The sequence below is a fragment of the Stenella coeruleoalba genome (assembly GCF_951394435.1).
Source record: "Stenella coeruleoalba genome assembly, chromosome: 2".
NCBI lineage: Eukaryota > Metazoa > Chordata > Mammalia > Artiodactyla > Delphinidae > Stenella > Stenella coeruleoalba.
Genome location: NC_137147.1, coordinates 8,985,306 through 9,003,861, shown reverse-complemented (window position 1 = coordinate 9,003,861; position 18,556 = coordinate 8,985,306). Strand labels below are relative to the sequence as shown.

The following is an 18,556-nucleotide window of genomic DNA, read 5'->3' as shown; positions in this document are numbered from 1 at the left end:
CCCCCTTTCATCTGCATACATGGTGCCCTGTCAGTACTCAAATGGGTGGTACCACTCCCCCGAGTGGAAGGAGATTTCGATCGTCACGTGATTGGCATTTTTGTGGGCCCAACCAAGGATGCTAAATCTCCTGTGACACGTGGAACACCCCACCCAAGGAGGACCACCTGCTCCAAAACCCAAGAGCATCCCCCCAATACCTACACAATGTGGAATACTGGCCAGAGGCCAGCCCAGGCCACGCCCCCAGGGTGAAATGGCGGCAGAGAAAAAATGAGTCCAAAAGGCCACTTCATTGTTAATGAGGATCCGCTAACACCGTCCCCTCTGGGTCCTTTTCCCACCCACCCAGGCTGGACCAGTCACCTTCTGAAGACTCCAGCACATTCCTGCCCCTGCACCTTGGCTTGTGCCAACCTCCTCCCTCACCTGGAGAGCCAGCCCTGTCAACCTCCACCTAACCACCCTCAGTCTCCACCCAACACAAGGCCCTGCTGCACGGCCGGCACCTTGCTGGATGGCTCGGCCCCCATCATCTCGCCCATCTCCAAGGGACTCCAGGCCTCCAACTAGACAACTTACTGAGCGCTTGTCAACTACTGCCCTGTGGTCTCCATGACGTGACCCCTGAGTATAGACACCAAATCTGACCTCAACATATTGACTAAGTGATGGATTCATTCACGCCATTCAGTTGAACCCCTACCCAAACATCGACCACCATACCAACACAATTCCGCTTTCACTTTAAATTAAAAGAAAGAAACATTTGTTCAGAAGGTCCTGATTGGTATCGGGCACTCAGCATTCACAGTTTCACTGGATCCTCCAAACAACCCCGAGAGGGCATTCCTGTGACTGAAGTCACATTACAGGTGGAAGAGATCAAAGCTCCGCAGGGACACGTAATCTGGCTAACGTTCTACAGCTACAAAGTGAAGGAGCTAAAACTCAAGTTCACCCCTGGTTTCCAACACCTCAGGCTCTTCTTTCTCTGGTTTTGTTCTTATTGATCAACTGTGTTTACTCGATAAGGGCTGCGGTTGATAAAGAGGCATCATTTCAGGGGTCCTGGAGGGTCATGTATTGATTCGGTCTTCACTGTACTATTCAAAGGGTGTTTCTCCTGCGCTCCTCCTCCCGGGTAATCCAACCCACTCAAAGATCTAGACTATCGGGGCTTCCCTGGTAGCGCAGCTGTTGAGAGTCCGCCTGCCGATGCAGGGGACGCGGGTTCGTGCCCCGGTCCGGGAGGATCCCACAGGCCGCAGAGTGGCTGGGGCCGTGAGCCATGGCCACTGAGCCTGTGCGTCCGGAGGCTGTGCTTCGCAACGGGAGAGGCCACAGCAGTGAGAGGCCCGCGTACCGCAAAAAAAAAAAAATTAAAAAAATCTAGACTATCAAGTCAACTCAGCCTGGCAGTATCTGATGGAGGCTCAGGCTGGATAATCTTTAATCTTGCCATGAAGAATAGCTTAACTTTCAAAGCTTGGCCCCAGCCAACTCTCCCCCACGTAGCCTGTGACTTTGGGCTTGGGAAGGTTTTATAAAAGCAGGAAGGGTTCCAACATCAAATAACGTAGAAACCAAACAACCTGTTCCCTTCAGTGGTTTGGTTTTTGTCTCCCGAGGCGCCAAGGCAACCCGTGGGCAGCAGAGGCTGCAGCTTTAAAACAAGAACAGCAAAAACAAGTGCATAAAGATTAGCGCCAGGGTTCGGATTAAAACCCCACCTGTCAAGCCGAGAGGAGCTTTCAGCCCACTGATCAGGGTGTTGAGGCCTGGGGGAAGCTCAGTGGCAAGTTCATGGGAGGAAGTCCTTCCACCCACCCAGATCCCTGACCCCCAGGCCTTGGGTCCCCAGCCCCAGGTAACCACAGTGTGTGGCTGGGAAAACAGCCATCAGGTGACTGAAGCCCTCCTGCTATTTTCCCGAGGTCTCCTGGTAACAAGCATTCAGCAGCGGGCTCTGGAAAACAGTCAGAAGGGAAGGGAACATCGCCAAGCAAGCATCTTCACACTTGGAATCTTCAAGGCTAAGGTGAACGCAGCACCCGCCTGCCAGCTTCCTCCGCGGCTGTCCCGAGACACTTGGAGAGGTGAGGGAGTGACTTCTCAGAGAAGAGGACACACAGAACACGGGCTCTAACTCAAGTCCATCTGGAAACTCCACTAAAACCTAGAGTAAAGGGATCTTGTCTGTTGGATGTATTGTGTATATAGAATAGAAACCTTCCAGGATGGAAAGGACAGAAGGGAACACAGGGACAAATTCTGCAGGGTGGAGAGAAGACCAGCCTCTGATACCTCATTTACCAAACTCAAGAAATCTATATCCAAGTGGCAGCGAGAAAGGACAATAATCAACCCAACATACAACGCGGATGTCTCAAAGGCTCAGGAAAGAGTGATGACAGGTATCTCTAGAAACGCGGCTGGGATGGAGGAATGCAAAAAGAGGCTTAGAGGAAAGAACCAGACAGGTCCCGGTATCCCTTCCCACAAGTCTCCTAGCTGGGGGACTATCCCTCCTCCATCAGGCACAAGACTGGAAGTTTATTCCCTGAAGAGGGTAAAACAGAAGGTCTCAGTGTGAATTGCACTCAAAACAGGCAGATTAAGTGATTTCACACATACTGGATGCAGAGGACCTCCCTGTCCTAAGCCCTCTTCCTTCTTTCAGCTCCCAGACCCCCAGCCCTTACCCCCAGCAGCTCGACCTTCACCCTCCAGACAGGAGACTGTAAGACCCTTCAGTGGGGAGTTTGCCCACCCAGGAGGAAAGACTTAAAAATAGTGACATCGAGGTTCCCTGTGACACAACCCACAGGGCACCCGTCAGAGGAGCTCTAGTCAAGGAGCCCTGCCCCCTGTGCTCAGAGCCTGCAGGATACATTTTAGTTCCCAACTCTTAAATATGAGTAGCCAACCAAGGACTGTGAATGAGTCGGCCAGCTAAAGAAAGAAGTTTCTAATGGGAAAGCTCCAGACCAAACAAACGCAGTAAACAGAGGGAGAGGCAAAAGGAACACACCCATTTCAGCACATCCAGTGTGCATGCGCAACTCCCAACCCTCCCCCTGTAGTCCCTCCTGTAATCATTGCAGCTCTTGAGGCAGACATTAGTATTATTCACATTTTGAAAACGAGGTGTTTGAAGAATAATGAAATTAAATAACTCGCCCAAAGTCACAAAGCAAGGAAGTGGCAGAGGCGAGATCCAAACCAGTGCTCTCAACCACTGCCTTTCAAAGCATCACCCCGGCCACCACTGTCCGTCATTACTACTGTCAGTGTGGAAGAGAAGATTCTGGACTTCTCTTAAGAATAAGAAAGAGCTCTTCGTGGGGGGTGGAGGGGGGTGGTGGGATGAACTGGGAGATTGGGATTGACGTGTAGACGCTAATATGTATAAAATAGATAACTAATAAGAACCTGCTGTAGTAAAAAAATAAAATTCAAAAAGATAAAGAGAGCTCTTGCAAATTAAAAATGTGGTAGATTAAAATATGGAGTATAAAATTGATGCAATCTTCCAGAAAGTAGAGCAAAAAAGCAAAAGGGATGGAAAATAGAAAAAGATAAGAAAACTGGAGGATTAGTGCAGGAGGACCAATATCCAAATACAAGGAGTTCTAGAAGATTAGAGAAAACCAAGGAGTAGAAACCATGATGAAATAATCCAAGAAAATTTCCCAGAACCGAAAGACATAGTTCCAGCTGGAAGAGTCTCACTAAGAAGAGCTCAGCATGACAGATGAGAAGAGGCCGGCACCAAGGCTGGTCACCCTGACGTCTCAGGGCACTGGGGACGAAAAGAGGATTCTATAAGCTTCCAGAGAGAACAAAACAGGCCACACAAAGAGTCCAAAATGGCTTCACGCTTCTCAACGGCAACCCTGGAAGCCAGAAGGCAGTGGAGCAAGGCTTTCAATCCTCGGAAGGAAAATGATTTCCAACCTTGAATTTGATGCCGAGCTAATCTAGCAATCAACAATTAGTGGAGGGACTTCCCTGGTGGTGAAGTGGTTAAGACTCCATGTTCCCAATGCAGGGGGCCTGGGTTCAATCCCTGGTCAAGGAACTAGATCCCACATGCATGCCGCAACTAAGAGTTCATGTGCTACAACTACGGAGCCCACGAGCCGCAACTAAGACCCGGCGTGACCAAAAGAATAAATAAATAAATATTAAAAAAAAAAAAGAATTAGTGGAGAATAAGCTGATTTTTCCACGTGCAAGTTCTCAGAAATTTCACCCTCTAGGCACATCTTCTCAGGAAGGATGTGCTCCTGTATTCAAGGGACGAAGCCATACGAGGCAGACAGGAAATGGCAGATCTGACCCAGGAGAGAAGGGAACCACAGGTGATGGTGACAGACGGCCCAGGTAACAGCCAGGTCCCAGGTGTGGGGGACAGTGAGTCCAGACTGGAGACAGGTCAGAGGATCCTGCAGTGCTCAGGAAGAGGAAATGGAGAGAATTTACCTGATGCATCCAAACAACGTGAGGGGCTATCCAGACACTAACAGAGACTTTGAGGAAGAATTTAAGCACATATGCCAACAACAGTAGACAATTTTTAACTCCAAGGAAACCAGAAAGTACAGCAGGAGAGGTGATCATAATTTACTCCACGACGAAGCTCTGAATCTCACTGATCTAGTAGGAACAGTGTAAACCCCAATTACTGATCTTACCAAAATTATGATGAAATGTATCAGGAAGTTGGGAGGACAGGAAAGAGCTGAGGTTAAAAGAGGTAAAAAGGAGACCTACATCCTTACCTTCCATAGAAGGAAACAGGAGCCTAGAACCAAAAACTCAAGACAAAGGAATACATGCATGTGATTTACAGACGTGGAAGAAAACACCAAAATCATCCGCTACAACAGGGGTCCCCAACCCCTGGGCCACAGACCGGTGCTGGTCTGCAGCCTGTTAGGAACCGGCTGCACAGCAGGAGGTGAGCGGCAGGCACGCGAGCGAAGGTTCCTCTGTATTTACAGCCGCTCCCCATCGCTCGCAGTACCGCCTGAACCATATCCCCCCCCCACCTACCCCCCGCCCCGGTCTGTGGAAAAACTGTCTTCCACGAAACCAGTCCCTGGTACCAAAAAGGCTGCGGACTGCTGCACTAAAATAAACTGCAAGCGATTGCCTCTGGGAAAAGGGGCAACGAGGGGGAACCACTGTTTTTCCTATAAACCTTGGAGAAGTATAGTCTCATACGTAGGACTTGGAAAAGGCAAGGGAGAGGGAAACTGACATTGAGGAAGACGTGACGTCACCGAATGTTCTCACAACTAAGAGAAGCTGGGTTTATTCCCCTCTTCACCAAAAAGATACTGTCAGGCTCAGACCACCTACAGCTAGGCAACACTAAAAAGACGCTAAAACTTAAACCCCAGTTCTGCCAGACCCCAGAATCTACACTTTCCTTTTGAGTCTCCATTCATATATTCAACCAATATGAACTGAGCACGCACTGAGCCTGCGACAGGAGGCTAGGCCCCGGGACACAGTGGTGGACAGGACAGGCCCCAGGGACTGATCCAACGAGCCTTCTGGTCTACCAGGGCAAACCAACAGTCAACAAGCCACCACTAATAACAAATCCAAATACAGCAGTGCCCACCCTGGGCGGTCACACTCTATCAAGGGTAACACCTGTCTGGTTCCTGGCCTCCCCCTCTGCCAGCCCATCATTGTTCCTGTGGCATCACGGCACGCCTCATCCCCCCACCGCCCCACAAGTGAGTCATCACATGCCACTACTTAGCTCTTGCCCACAACACTTCTGGGAACTCAACAGGCTAGCACCCAGGCCTGCCAACACACTGCCACCCAGGCCCAAGGCCCTCAGCTTTGATTTGGAAGGTATCACGTTTCGTTTTGTTTTAGATCAGAGGCGGGCTCAAAGGCCAGACTGGTTCTCCAAAGGAGAGCTCCACACACACAGTCCCTTGTGTACACGAAGGGAAAGTGAATAACCTTGCACAGACCAGCCTCAGCAAGTGCTGGTGGGTATGCAGGTCCAGGGTAAGTCCCAGACACCAGAGTGCGGAAGGCAACCTCAGACTGCTGCTCACTAGCTGTGGGACAGAGCGAAGTGGTTGAACTCCGCTGGGCCTCAGTGTCTGCATCTGTAGAGTGGGGCTATGACACCAGCCTCAGAGGGTTCCAGGAGAATTCAAATGATGTAATGGGGATGACTGTGCTTTATAATCTGCCATGGCCGTAGTACGGCCCGGGACGAGGATGGCAGGCCGGTTTCCCGTGGCCGCCTCCAGTCACCTCTGCCATAATTCAAGGTTACAAGGATTTCGTCTCCTCAACCTCTGAAAAGGGGATCCTTGTCCCCGCGATTCTCAGATCTGCCCCGGGGAATTACGAGTCAGGAATCATCAGTTAGGAATTTAGACTTTACTCCGTCACAGTGTGAGGTGCGTGGTACACAGGTGACTATGAACAGCAGAGCCACTGAGCCCACTCTGATGAGAAGCAACACCCAAGGCTGGCTGACTGCTTGCCAAACAGCCTTCAGCCTGGCCCAGCTTTCTTCCTGGGTTCCAAATCAAGTGCCCCGTCCACAGCCAGCGGGGCCTTGAGCCAGAGCTCATTCAGTCTCTCCCCTCCCCAAAGTCCACATCCCATCAGTCTCCCCTCTTAACATCCCCTCCCCACAACTTACTCCCTCTTCCCAGACTTGGTTCTGATTCCTGGTTCTACCGCTTACTAGCTCAGTAGCTTGGCATTCGTGACACCCTTGCTCAGCCTTAGTTTCTGGGCGGATAGATGATAATGCCCACCACAGGGGTTACTGGGAAGATGCAGCACAGGACCCAGCAAGGGGTCAACCCCCATCCCCCAGACTCAACATAATCACAGCATCAATGCCCCATAACCAATTAAGACAACCCCTGACTTAACTGATTTTTATAGAACCTGTACTGTATATTATACATTTTACAACAGCAACGCCCCAAATTCTCTTTAGTCACTCAAGTTGCGTCTTGGCTAAATCACCCTGACAAGGAAGGGGCCAAGCTACAGCACAGGGGAGCCTTTTAGCTACACTGGCATCTTCATTGTACCGCATGTTTGGGGAGTTACTGGAACATCTGATTGCAATTCATCCTTGTTTTATAAAAATAAGTAGAAAGAGAAAAAATGGAAGTGTCATTATCAATGGTCACTATCGGTTTCATAAACAATACCATGGAGCCGATGGAACCAGAGCAGTGAAGGTTATGGGGTGACCTTCAACCAAGCAGAGAGGGGAAGTTCAGGAAAATAAATGAAACAACAGAAGTACAGTATGATGTCATTCAACCATACTTAAACAGTGAGGCACGATTAGGGCTTTCCTTCCATTCTCTGGGAATTTAAGTTCCTCATAATTGTATGTTTAATGCTTGATGTAATGTAGAAAAAACTCAGGAACGGCATATAAGCCAATCCTCTAATGATGCTCTCTGGTTTGCCAAATAGACTTTGATATTTCACATGAAATAGAAGAATGTTTATCCAAAATATTCCAGACTTGACTCACTCGGAGTTATCAGCATTTCCAGAGTTCACGTATCTCAACTCTAAAACAACACAAGGATTAGAACAGAGATGTTACTGGTGCCGGAGCACGCTGAACCCCAGGGTCCACACGACAGGGTGTGTACCTGGAGGCTGCTGTGACATCACCCACTTCCTGCACCATCCACACCGCCAGGGCCACAGGACATAGGCCACAGGGCCAGCCCATGACATCGTCCCCTGGTTATTCACAGCCCGATGTGTATCTCGGATCACAGCACTGCTGCATTTGGACCTCTGGGCAGACAGTCTCTGTAGGCCCGGGCAGACTCCCTCTCTTGTCCACTCAAGTCCTGCCCTGCTGTCCTTGGTCAGGCAGCCTTCCCAGGTTCCACAACCAAGCAGCGCCAACCCTGTGACCAGAGCCCAGGTCTCTGCACTCCTGGCTCAAACTCAGCTCAGCGCCCCCACCCTGGGTGTCCATCATACTCCCACAGAACCTAAAGGGTATTCCAGGTGCGCAAATGTCCCCCCAATGTGTCTCTTCCAGGAAAAAGGAGAAGGCTTGATAAGCCACTTGTAATTCATTCATGTATCAGTTTCCTGTTGCTGCTGTCACCAATTACCACATTCTTAGAGGTTTAAAACAACACAAATTTATTATCTGACAGTTCTGGAGGTAAGGGGTCCACAATGGGTTTGACAGGCTAACATCGAAATTATCAGCGGGACTGTGTTCCTTGAGGCCCTAGGAAAGTAATCCATTTCCTTCTCTTTTCCAGCTCCTAGAGGCTGCCTGCACTCCATGGCTCATGGCTCCTTCCAGCAATGGCATCGCTATGACCTCTGTTTCCATCAACGTATCTCCTCTCTGACCCTCTTGCCTCCCTCCTATAAGGATGCTTGTGATTGATTAATGGGACCCACCCGGATAACCTGGGATCATCTCAAGATCCTGTACTTAACCACAGCTGCAAAGTCCCTTTTACCTAGGAAGGTAACACATTCCCAGGTTCTGGGGATTAAGATGTGGACCACAGTTCAGCCAACAGTAGCTTGGCAAACAGTTCTGGCGACCTACTCCATGTTGGGGGCTGGCGGGACAAAAATGCGTGCACTCCTCTAGGGACCTACTCAGGGCTGGGCGGCAGGAAGTCCAGGGGAGGTGGCTGTGAATTCCCCCGAGGCGGGGTATAGGGAGGCTGCCGTAGGTGCGGCCACAGTCGTTCTCTGCAGAAGGAGTCATGCAGACAAAGGTACAGGGACGAGAAAGGAGTGGTTTGTGGGATAAACAGGATGATTTCCGGGTGCAGCTGGTTGATTCCAGAAAGGACAGAAGTGAGGGTGCCCAGAACACACAGCAGGGTTTCTGCCTGAGGGCAAAGAGGAGTCTTGGTAGAGGACGGATTTGGCGAGGGAAAGACTTCCGGATCTCTGGGCTGAAGTGGGACCCGGGAAGCTGGGAGCAGGAAAACAGTGGTCCTAGCAACCGCCAAGGAGAATGTTCGCAAAAGCAGGCAAGAAAGGAAAGGTGTAGATGGGAGAGACGCTTGAGGATGCGAGAGGTGAGGGAGGGGCCGGTGGAGGAGCCCATCCGAGGGCTAACTTATGTCACCACCAAACTGTCGGGCCATCTCTGTGCCCTCTCCCCACCTCGCCCCAGTTCGCAGCGAGAAGGCCACAGAACGCTGCTGCTTTTTAAGTATGTCATACCGTAAAAGATTAAAAATAGTTTAAAAGGGATATAAATATTGCAAAGGCTCCTGCCTACTTGGACGGCCCCCCAGGAGGGGGAAGCAGGAGTGGGGCATGACGTCATCGGATCCCCAATGTCTTCCAGTCAGACCCCCCAGTTCTGCAGGAGCTGGTTGACACCAGAAGGACTTCAGGAATTCTGCCAAATTCCCCCAATCTTCCCTGGCTTTTCCTGGTCCTCGGGGCTTTGGACCGTCACCTCCAAGAAGCAGTGGATCCCGGTGCTCAGGAAGGTCAAGGGGAATGCAGCTGCATGGGTCCTCTGGGACCCACTCCCCTGCACTGGCCCCCCCAACCCTGGCTGCAATCCCACCAGAGAGGCCCCTGCCAAACCCCTACCATACTCCCCTACCCCCTGGTTCCACACTGCCTGCCTCTGGGATTACAGAGTTTTCCAGGCCACCACCCTTAAGGCTGGATCATGCCTCCCCTCCCCCCATATTCCTGGCAGCACACACCTTGGCATCCTCAGTCCTAAAATGCTCATCTTAGCCTCATGATGCCTGTGTCCTCTGGGTACCAGGGGCTCCCAGAGTGTCCCATCCATCCCTCCATCCCAGCTCCCAGCATTTCCAGGAGGACTCAGTAACTATTATTTGCACAAATGGCCAGGCTTCCAGTGGGGAAGTCCATTTCTAAAGTGGGTGCGGAACCCACTCCAGGCATGCATCCTCTGCAAAGAGGGCTGGGCTGTCACACGTGCAGCAGCCATTCACAAACATCTCCTACTTGTCACGTGCCCCGAGTCTGGGTCTAGAATACAAGGTCCCTGCCACCCCACAGGAAGCTCTCTGGATTCTCACATTCCAAATGGGCCAAGAGAGTCAATATTTTTGGTTTTGTGGATCGCCTCTGTCACAACTACTCAATGGCCACTGTGAGTGCAAAGCAGCCCTGGATAACATGCAATCCAATGGGCATGGCTGTGTTCCAATAAAACTTTATGCCCCAAAACAGGCGGTCGGTTGGATCTAGCCTTCAGACCGTAGTTCACCAATCTACCCTGCTCTGATAGGAAAAAAAAAATTAACGAAAGCAAAGCAGACAGACTAGTGAGGGAAAAAAACTGTGAAAGACTCTTTAAAGCCACACTTGTGATTTTTGATGCTGGCTCTAGTTCCTTCTGTGGCTGACACAATCCACCACTGTTTTAAAAAATAAGAGGTGCAGGGAGGGGGTGGGGGAAATAAGAAAAGGTTTCTATGGGAACCGGGAGTTTACTTTTAATGTTTCAACCCCTGAAAAGAGAATTACTTTCTTTTTCTCTCGTCCCCTCTGAGGCGGAGCGGGAGTGACCTCTGGCTTGTTGGGCAGGACTCTGCCAGCGCCTCAGCTGTTCCAGGCAAAGATTAAATGCCACAGTGTACCCCGGGTCCGGGAGGGTGGTTATTGTAATCTGGGCCTCTTGGGCAAAGGGCTGTTTCCCCGGAGCGCCCTCACCTCACCCCGCGGGACTGCTCTGATGGAGGCAAGGTCAACCACGACCGGGGCCACTCACAAGGGATTCAGGGAGAAACCTCTTCCGGGGGCTTCCCTCTCACGGCTGACAAACCCTTTCGGGGACGGGCTTCTGTTCTACCTGGTCTCGAACGTTCCTCAGTACAAATGTGCATGCGCAGAACGTGCCCCCCTCCGCCCAGTTTGCCAGGACCGTGGGCAGGTCCCTAAACCTCCCCCGAGGGCACCTTCAACTCTGCCCAGCTAGTTCGGAGTAGGTGTCCCAGGCCTTTCCTGGGCTCTTCATAGAAACCATAATTAATCAGCCCAGATAAACCACGAAGGTACATCATTTACCCACATGTACTTTTCCAACAGAGCTCACGAACTGCAACCTTTTCTACATGGAACCCTTAGTGGGAGTGAGTCTCCTGCACCTGGCAGCGAAAAGAATTCAGGAACGCAGCCAGCTGTGCTCAGCGGTGCCCAGAGCTGCACGACGGCCACCCGCCCACGTGTTCCAGGGGCCGGGATGACGATGGCTTTACGTGGGCATCTCTGTCCAGGTCCCACCCTCCTTACACCCCCTTCGGCGGGGGCGGGCCATGTGAGCCCCTGAGAGTCCAACCCTCTCCTTTTGCAGATGTGAAAGCTGAGGCACAGGGAGGGGAGGAGATCTCCCAGGATCCCACAGCAAGTGAGCAGCAAAGCCAGGCCCCAGACCCAGGCCTTCAGCTGCCCCGTCCTGACTGTGTCTTCCCCAGCTGCTCAAATGCTCCCACCTGGAAAGGCTGCTCGAGAAGAATCCACACCCGGAGGGAGAGATGCAGCCAGGGCTGGAACACAGCCTTTTGTGGGCAAAATCCAGAGTTAACTCAAAGCCAGTGACTTGACTCCAGCTGGGGGGCTGAAAGCAATGTTCTACATGATGACTCATCCTTTAGAACCAAGCACACAGCCCCGGGGGCTGGGCCCTAATGGGCAGCAAGTTCTTGGAGGACGGTGAAACCTCTGAATTTGATTTTCTTTGGTTTTTATACAGAAACCTCCAGCAGCTCGCTGTGCCCTCCAAGAGCTGAGGGACACAGAAGCAGGAAAGATTCCCTCTCGGCTCCCTGGCTCCTGTGGGCGCTGGATCACTTTGACCAGGCGACACCCCTAATCCCATGGCTGTCTGCACAGGAGGCCTAGAGGCTTGGAGATAAGAACCTAAGGAATGGGAGGGGAGGGTACTGGGTGCGGGGAGTGGGAGGGGAGCCTGGGGTGGCATCTTGAACCAGACCCCAGAGGGCCTAAAGGGGCCTGGACTTGACCCAGTACATCGGTGCAGCCTGACCTTTCCTACATCCCGGCATTTGTGGATAATGATGCTATCAGTCCTGGGATGGACGGGAGCTGCCCTGGGCGCACAGGGTGGCCGTGGAGACCCGCTGAAGGCATTCGCAGGGACATGTGCTGGTGGCTGGGTGGTGGGTGGCTTGAAGGAGGTGACACAAGGCCCGGAGCCATAAAGAGGTCATTGCGGAGACTGGGCAGGCATGAGGAGGGCCTGGGCCAGTGGAAGGAAAGGAGGAAGTGGGTAACAAGGCAAGAAGGGCCCATCGTGAGCACGCGGGCACAGTCCTGGCCCTGAGCCTGCCTTCAGGAGATCCCAGCCACTTTCCTGCCTACCGGCTTGTGCAGCACAGAACTCATGCAGTTAAGTTTCTGCTCTGCCCTCAAGGTCTGGTTCCAATGCCCCCACTGTGAGAGGCCCTCCCAGCTCCCAGCCCTGAGGCTACCAGCTCCTTCACCCGTGCAGCCTTTGCCCAAGATTTACAGAGCCAGTGCGATGGGAAGTGTGCCTTAGTCTGACCCAGGTTCAAAGCCCAGCTCCACTTCCAAGCCCATGACCCTGGGCAAGTCATTCTACCTCTCCACTTCTGAAACAGCCTTAAAGGCTCGCAGAAGCATTAAAACACAGCAGTTTGCACCGTGTCTGGCACACAGGCTGCTGGAAGTCGGGTTAATTGTTACTACCTCTGTTTGGCAGTCAATTCCAAGTGCCCTGAGTCACAGTTTCTGTTTGCTAACCCTGGGTGGTACTGCTTCCCAAGAAATTCCGACTGAGGGAGACACTGAGGCAGAGGGGGGAGGGTTGCCACTCAGGGAGCTCCAGCCAGCGGGGCTCAGCTGGTAGCGCTGGACACCCCTACCTAGCTGGCTGCCCCAGAGATGCAGTAGGAAAGCCTTATGTCTGCCCAGCCTAATCTAACTCCGTCCACCTCCAACTCTGGCCAGGTCGCTCCGGAACAATGAGGTCAAAGTTCACAGCATCAGACCCAACAGGCACCAGAGCAACAGGAGACGGTCCCGAACTGAACGGACGTCTGTGCTTCCAGGAGCAGAAAATGCCAACCCCGGGCTGGCCGGGTGCCGTGATGGCTTCATGCTCCTTCAAGGCAGGGACAAGAACCAGCTCTGCATCCCCTGGTGTCTGCACGATGCTAGATGCTTGGCACATGTTTGCTAAACTCAGCAGAAAAGGACTATGAATCCTGGGGCGGGGGCAGGCGGGGTGGAGGCTCTCTACAGAAATGGGAGCATCTTCCAAACACTGGCCTGACACCTGCCTTGGACCAAGAGTCAGGGGACCCCAGAACTGGTGGAGCATTCAGCTGGACCCTCAGGCCAAGCCAAAGAGGGAGAGGGGGCAGCCAGGCAGCCTTGTCATCGGAAAGGCACCGGAGCCCCTGCCGCCCACAGCCTGGCTGAGAACTAACGCACAGACCTGAAGTGCTGCCTCCAACCTCAGCTCTACCCCACGAGGCTCCAAGGAGGTGGGGGCCGCCAGGCGGCTGCCCACATCCTGCAATTCCATGTTCTCCCTTCTGGAAAGGTCAACAGCTGGGCCGCCCCCATTTCCTTGCGAAGGACCCTGTGAGGGTGGCACAGGCAGCTTGGCCCAGATGGACATCCATGCTCCCTGCCAGGGAGTCCTTCATTTACAGACACTTTCATGAGCCACCGAAGTGAGCACATCAAGAGGACTTCACGTGCCCATGTGTCAGGTAGTGAGTTGTCACAGCCCTCCTGGGAGAGGCCACGCTTTCTGCCCTGCTCCCCCCGACCTGGGGGATGGTCTGGTGACATCACAGTCATATTTGCATGGATTCCACAATTCCACAGGGCCACAGACAAAAGCTTGACGGAGGATGGTGATCCGCCTCAGTCCCTATGATGGCAGATTTGTGAAATTCCCCTGTACCCAGCGTCCCATCACCACGACAACTGCTTCTACCTGTGCTCGCGAAAGCAGCACAGAGTTTGAAATACAACCCTTCTGCCTGGACTCCTGACTACCACCCATGCTGAGTTCAGATGAACAAGGCCCCCGCCCACGGCCCACGTGTCACCCAGACACGTCCAGGGCCGGCCAACACACACCAGCTGGTTTGGGCAGACGTTCTAGGCATGGCGAGGACCGCTTTCTGGACCCAGCCTTTTGGCTGGACTTCCTGAGCACCACAGAGACAAGGAGAGAAAATGGTTGTTTAGCATCCTTAAGAGACGGGGATGCCAAGGGAAAGATGGAGAGAGACAAGACAGATTCCTGGCCCACTGTCTCTCCTAGCCTCTCCTCAGCGACGCTGGTCAGCAACTCCACAGCGCCCGCCAGGACTGACAGCTCCATCCACTGAGGACAGCCCCCAGCTGCAAACAACCCAAACGCCCCTCACCGAAGAACGCATCAACTAACTGTGGTACATCCATGTGATGGAAGAGTCCTCGGCGAAAACAAGCAACTACGGACAGCCTGGATCTAGAGCTGGGAGCGATATTGACACAGATGCTGGGCACTAGGGGCCGTTAGCAGGTAATGAAAGTGTTCCCCAACTGCATTGTTGGGATGTTTGCACAACTCTGCAGAGTTACTAAAAATCATTGAATTATAAACTTAAAGCAGGTTGAATTTTACAATATGTAAAACTGCCTCAGTAGTTTTATAAAAACTCTCTTAAAAAAGGAACTACTGGGCTTCCCTGGTGGCGCAGTGGTTGAGAGTCCGCCTGCCGATGCAGGGGACGTGGGTTCGTGCCCCGGTCCGGGAGGATCCCACATGCCGCGGAGCGGCTAGGCCCGTGAGCCATGGCCGCTGAGCCTGCGCGTCCGGAGCCTGTGCTCCGCAACGGGAGAGGCCACAGCAGTGAGAGGCCCGCGCACCGCGAAAAAAAAAAAAAAAAAAGCAACTACTGATACAAGCAAGAAAGTGGATGAAACGCACCAGCATAATGTGGAACAAAAAAAGGCCATTTCAAAAGAGTATATATACTGTGCTATTCGATTTTATAAGAAGTTCTAGAGGCAAAACTACAGCAATAAAGATAAAAATAGTAGCTGCTTTGTTGGAGGGGGTGAGTGGGAAGGGAGAGACAAAGCATCCATCCAGGGTGCTAGAAACTTCTACATCTTGATCTAGGCAGTTGTTACACAGGTGTATCCATACACAAAAATGTGTTGGGCTTGTACTTGAGATTAATGCATATTTTATATACATGTACATAATCATTAATATACATAAAGTTAGAAATTCATTTTTTTTAATGGCAAAGCCCATTGATGCTCAAATTGCAATTGGCAATTGCCTAAAAGTGAGAACAGTTCACTGGGAGCTGAGAGAGAGGAGCCCACTCAGTGAACTCCTAACCAACCCTCAAGACCCATTTCAAATTGTCCCCATTGAGTGAAGCCTTCTCTCACTGTTCCAGGTGTAACTAGCTGCTCATATTGTTGAACATCCCTTCACAAAAGTCGATCTCCTTTTTACCGAGAGTTGAGGAGTGCAGGAAGTTGTTGCACCAAGAATTGGTTCGTATGTGCTTAATAAACACCCACTGATTGCCTAAGGCACACACACACACATACATACATACACACACACACACACACACACACCCTGACGGCCCAAACCAGATGCCATCTCAGCAAAAGATACTGACACCCACCCCCAAAATAGGATGTCAGTTCTCAGGCAACAGGACCCAGACGTGAGGCTTAGCGAAAAAGATCATTTTCAGCATCTCCAGCTCAATCCTCCTTACTTTACACAAATCACTGCAGAAAAAATCAAGGGAGCTCAGAGCAAACTCAAGTTTCCAGTGTCCAGTGCACTAGGCTCCCCTCCTCCCCACTGCAGGTCACCTCTGCCTGCACTGTCCTTGCCCAACCTAGGGGTGGAGCAGGCCATGTGGGCTCCCAGGAAATATTTTATCAGGTGTAATGTTTAAACTTGACTGCCTAGTCACCCCCCAAGACTGCACCCTGACCGCTGGGGCTCTCTGCCCTCCAGCAGTAAAGGCAGGGCACCTGCTTGGGACCCACGGCCCCACCCACTCTCTGTCCAGGCCTCCCAGCTGTCTCTGAGCTGCCCCCTGACCTTGCAATCTCTAGAAACCCAAGCCCGAAGAGGAAGCTGCTAAACTTCCCTGTCCAGGTCTATGTGGGTGAAGAGAGGCGGAAGGTGGAACTCTGTCCAGTTCTGCAAAGTCCACATATGAAAAGAAAGAGGCTGGAAGTACCCCTCCATGAAAAGCCGCTTTCTTCATGTGTGTGTGGGGGGCGTGCATGGGTCATGGGGTGATTGTTGGTGAATTTTTTCCTTTAAATATGTTTGTGCTAAGTTTCCACAATGAACAAACTCCTCTGGAAGATAAATTCATGTCGTCTGTGGCGGGAGACCCCCCCCCACACACACCAGCCCTTGTCAGACCTGCCGGCTCCCAAGTGTCTCTTTCACCTCGTCCCAAGGCAGACGCAGGTCCCAACGTCTCGCGCCGGCGGCCTCTCGCCCTTACCCCACCCTCCCACCCCCTCCCAGGTGACCCCCGGGCCAGGGGAGGGGCAGCTCCCCGAACAAAGAGGCCGCCAGACCCCACCGACCCGCGCCTCTGACCTCCTTCTCCCCCGTCCACCCCGAGCCGCCGCGCCCCATTAAGTTCCCCTAGCCCCGGAGGTACTTAGGAACTGTGCGAACTCAGACACACACACACACACACACACACACACACACGCACGCACACACGCAATCTCACTTTCTCCTCCCCTCCCTGACCTGGGCCGCTTGCGCACACACACACACGCGCGCGCACACACACACACACATACACACACGCACGCACACACGCCATCTCGCTTTCTCCTCCCCTCCCTGACCTGGGCCGCCGCCCCCAAGGGCCCAAGTACAAACTTCTCCAAACTCGCAGCTGCGGCTGGAGGGGGAATCGTGACGCCCCCGCCCCCCTCAAGCAAATGGGATGCTCCCCCCCGACACACACACACACACACACACACACACACACACACGTGTGCCTCCCCACACCCCGGGGGCCACTGTTCATTTGGCCGGGGAGGCAATGCCGGGGTTTGGGGGAGGGTGTCTCGACCCTCTTCCCCTCCGTAAGTGACAGGACCGGGTCAGGACGGGGCAGGGGGCGGCGCGGGTCGGAGCTTCCTCGGTGGGGGTGGGGGGAGCCGCTCCCGGGGCTCCCGGGCTCCCCCGCTCCGCGCCCCTCTCCGGGGAGGCTGGGCGCGTTACCTTGCAGGTTCTGGACTCGGATGTCGCTGATCTGTCCGATGAGCTCCTCGCGCTGGAACCAGTCCCATTCGTGCGCAGCCATGAAGCGCGGGCAGCAGGGCCGGGGCGCCGGGGCCGGGCGCGGGCGGCGGGCGCGGAGAGCCGGGCGGGCGGGCGTGCAAGCGGCACGCACCCGGCGACGGCGCCGCGGAGCCGGAGGAGCGCGGGCGCGGGCGGGGCGCGGGCGGGGCGGGCGCGCGGTCGAGCCGCCCCCGCCGCGGGCTGGCGGCGGGCAGCTGACGGGAGCGGGGCGCCTGGCTCGCGCTCACTCTCGCATCCGGGGGCGGGGGCCCCGGGGGGCGAGGGGGAGGGGCGGGGAGGGAGGCTGGACTCCGGCTGGTTTCTTTCTTTTTTTTCCGGGGTGTTTGTTGCTTGGGTTGTTTGGTTGCAGTCGGGTTGGTAATGAGGCGCGGGGTCCCGGCCCTCCGATTGTGATGTCTCAGTGGGCGGTGGGCCGGGTGACGCAACCCGGGATGAGCCCGCGGGTCCCGGTACCCATGGGGCCCGCCCCCTCTCACCCTTACTCCCAGCGCCTCCCCCCACCCCAGCCCGGTCCCAGATAGGAACCTGACACCCACACTCTTCTACCCCAGGTCCTCTGCCCCGGCAAAATTGGGGGAGGCAGCCCCCTGCGGAGGGGGGGGGTCCCCCCAAGCCGTGCCCAGCCGCCCCAAGGACACCTACCGGCATCGGGAGGGACTGGGTAGGAAGCCAGCTTGTGTGGAGATGATGTTGAGGGATTCGCTCGTTTGTCTCCAGATTGGGGACTCGTGGAGAGAAAGACTTCCTTCCTGGGTCTGGGTATTGGGAACCTTTTCCCCGGGGATCCAGTCCAGAGATGACCCCAGATTCTGAGGAGGAGGGAGAAGCAGCCGACACCCCGGGAGGGTACCCCATGGAATCCAGGGCCCCTGAATCTCCAAGTGACCCTCTCTGGGGCTTTACTGAAAGTGAAAAATGAGTATGGGCCTTTCTGGTGGGGTGTATTTGTGTGTGTGTGTGTGTGTGTGTGTGTGTGTGTGTGTGTGTTTCTTCACTGTTTCTTTTGAGTCTTGAGAGTTCTAGGATCTTATCTTATTTGGTGCTCACAACTCATACCTTAGGCAGAGTTCTTTACTGGTTTTTAAAACACAGAAAAAAGGAGGCTTTGGAGTCCTGGAATTTGCCGAAGGCTGAAGAATGAGCTAGGGACTTGAGGTCCCAGCCTCCAGCTCAGTA

General features: G+C 53.5%; 1 protein-coding gene across 2 annotated transcripts in view; it reads right to left on the bottom strand.

Moving 5' to 3' along the window:
• CLMN (calmin) overlaps nucleotides 1-18,350 on the bottom strand; it is a 119,073-nt gene extending 100,723 nt beyond the window's left edge. For both annotated transcript variants that reach the window (XM_079914417.1, XM_079914418.1), the window contains exon 1: nucleotides 17,300-18,350. In XM_079914417.1, the coding sequence (XP_079770543.1) occupies nucleotides 17,300-17,381 (82 nt within the window). In that variant the 5' untranslated portion in view covers nucleotides 17,382-18,350. The remainder of the gene's footprint in view (nucleotides 1-17,299) is intronic.
• Between the last annotated feature and the right edge of the window lie 206 nt (nucleotides 18,351-18,556).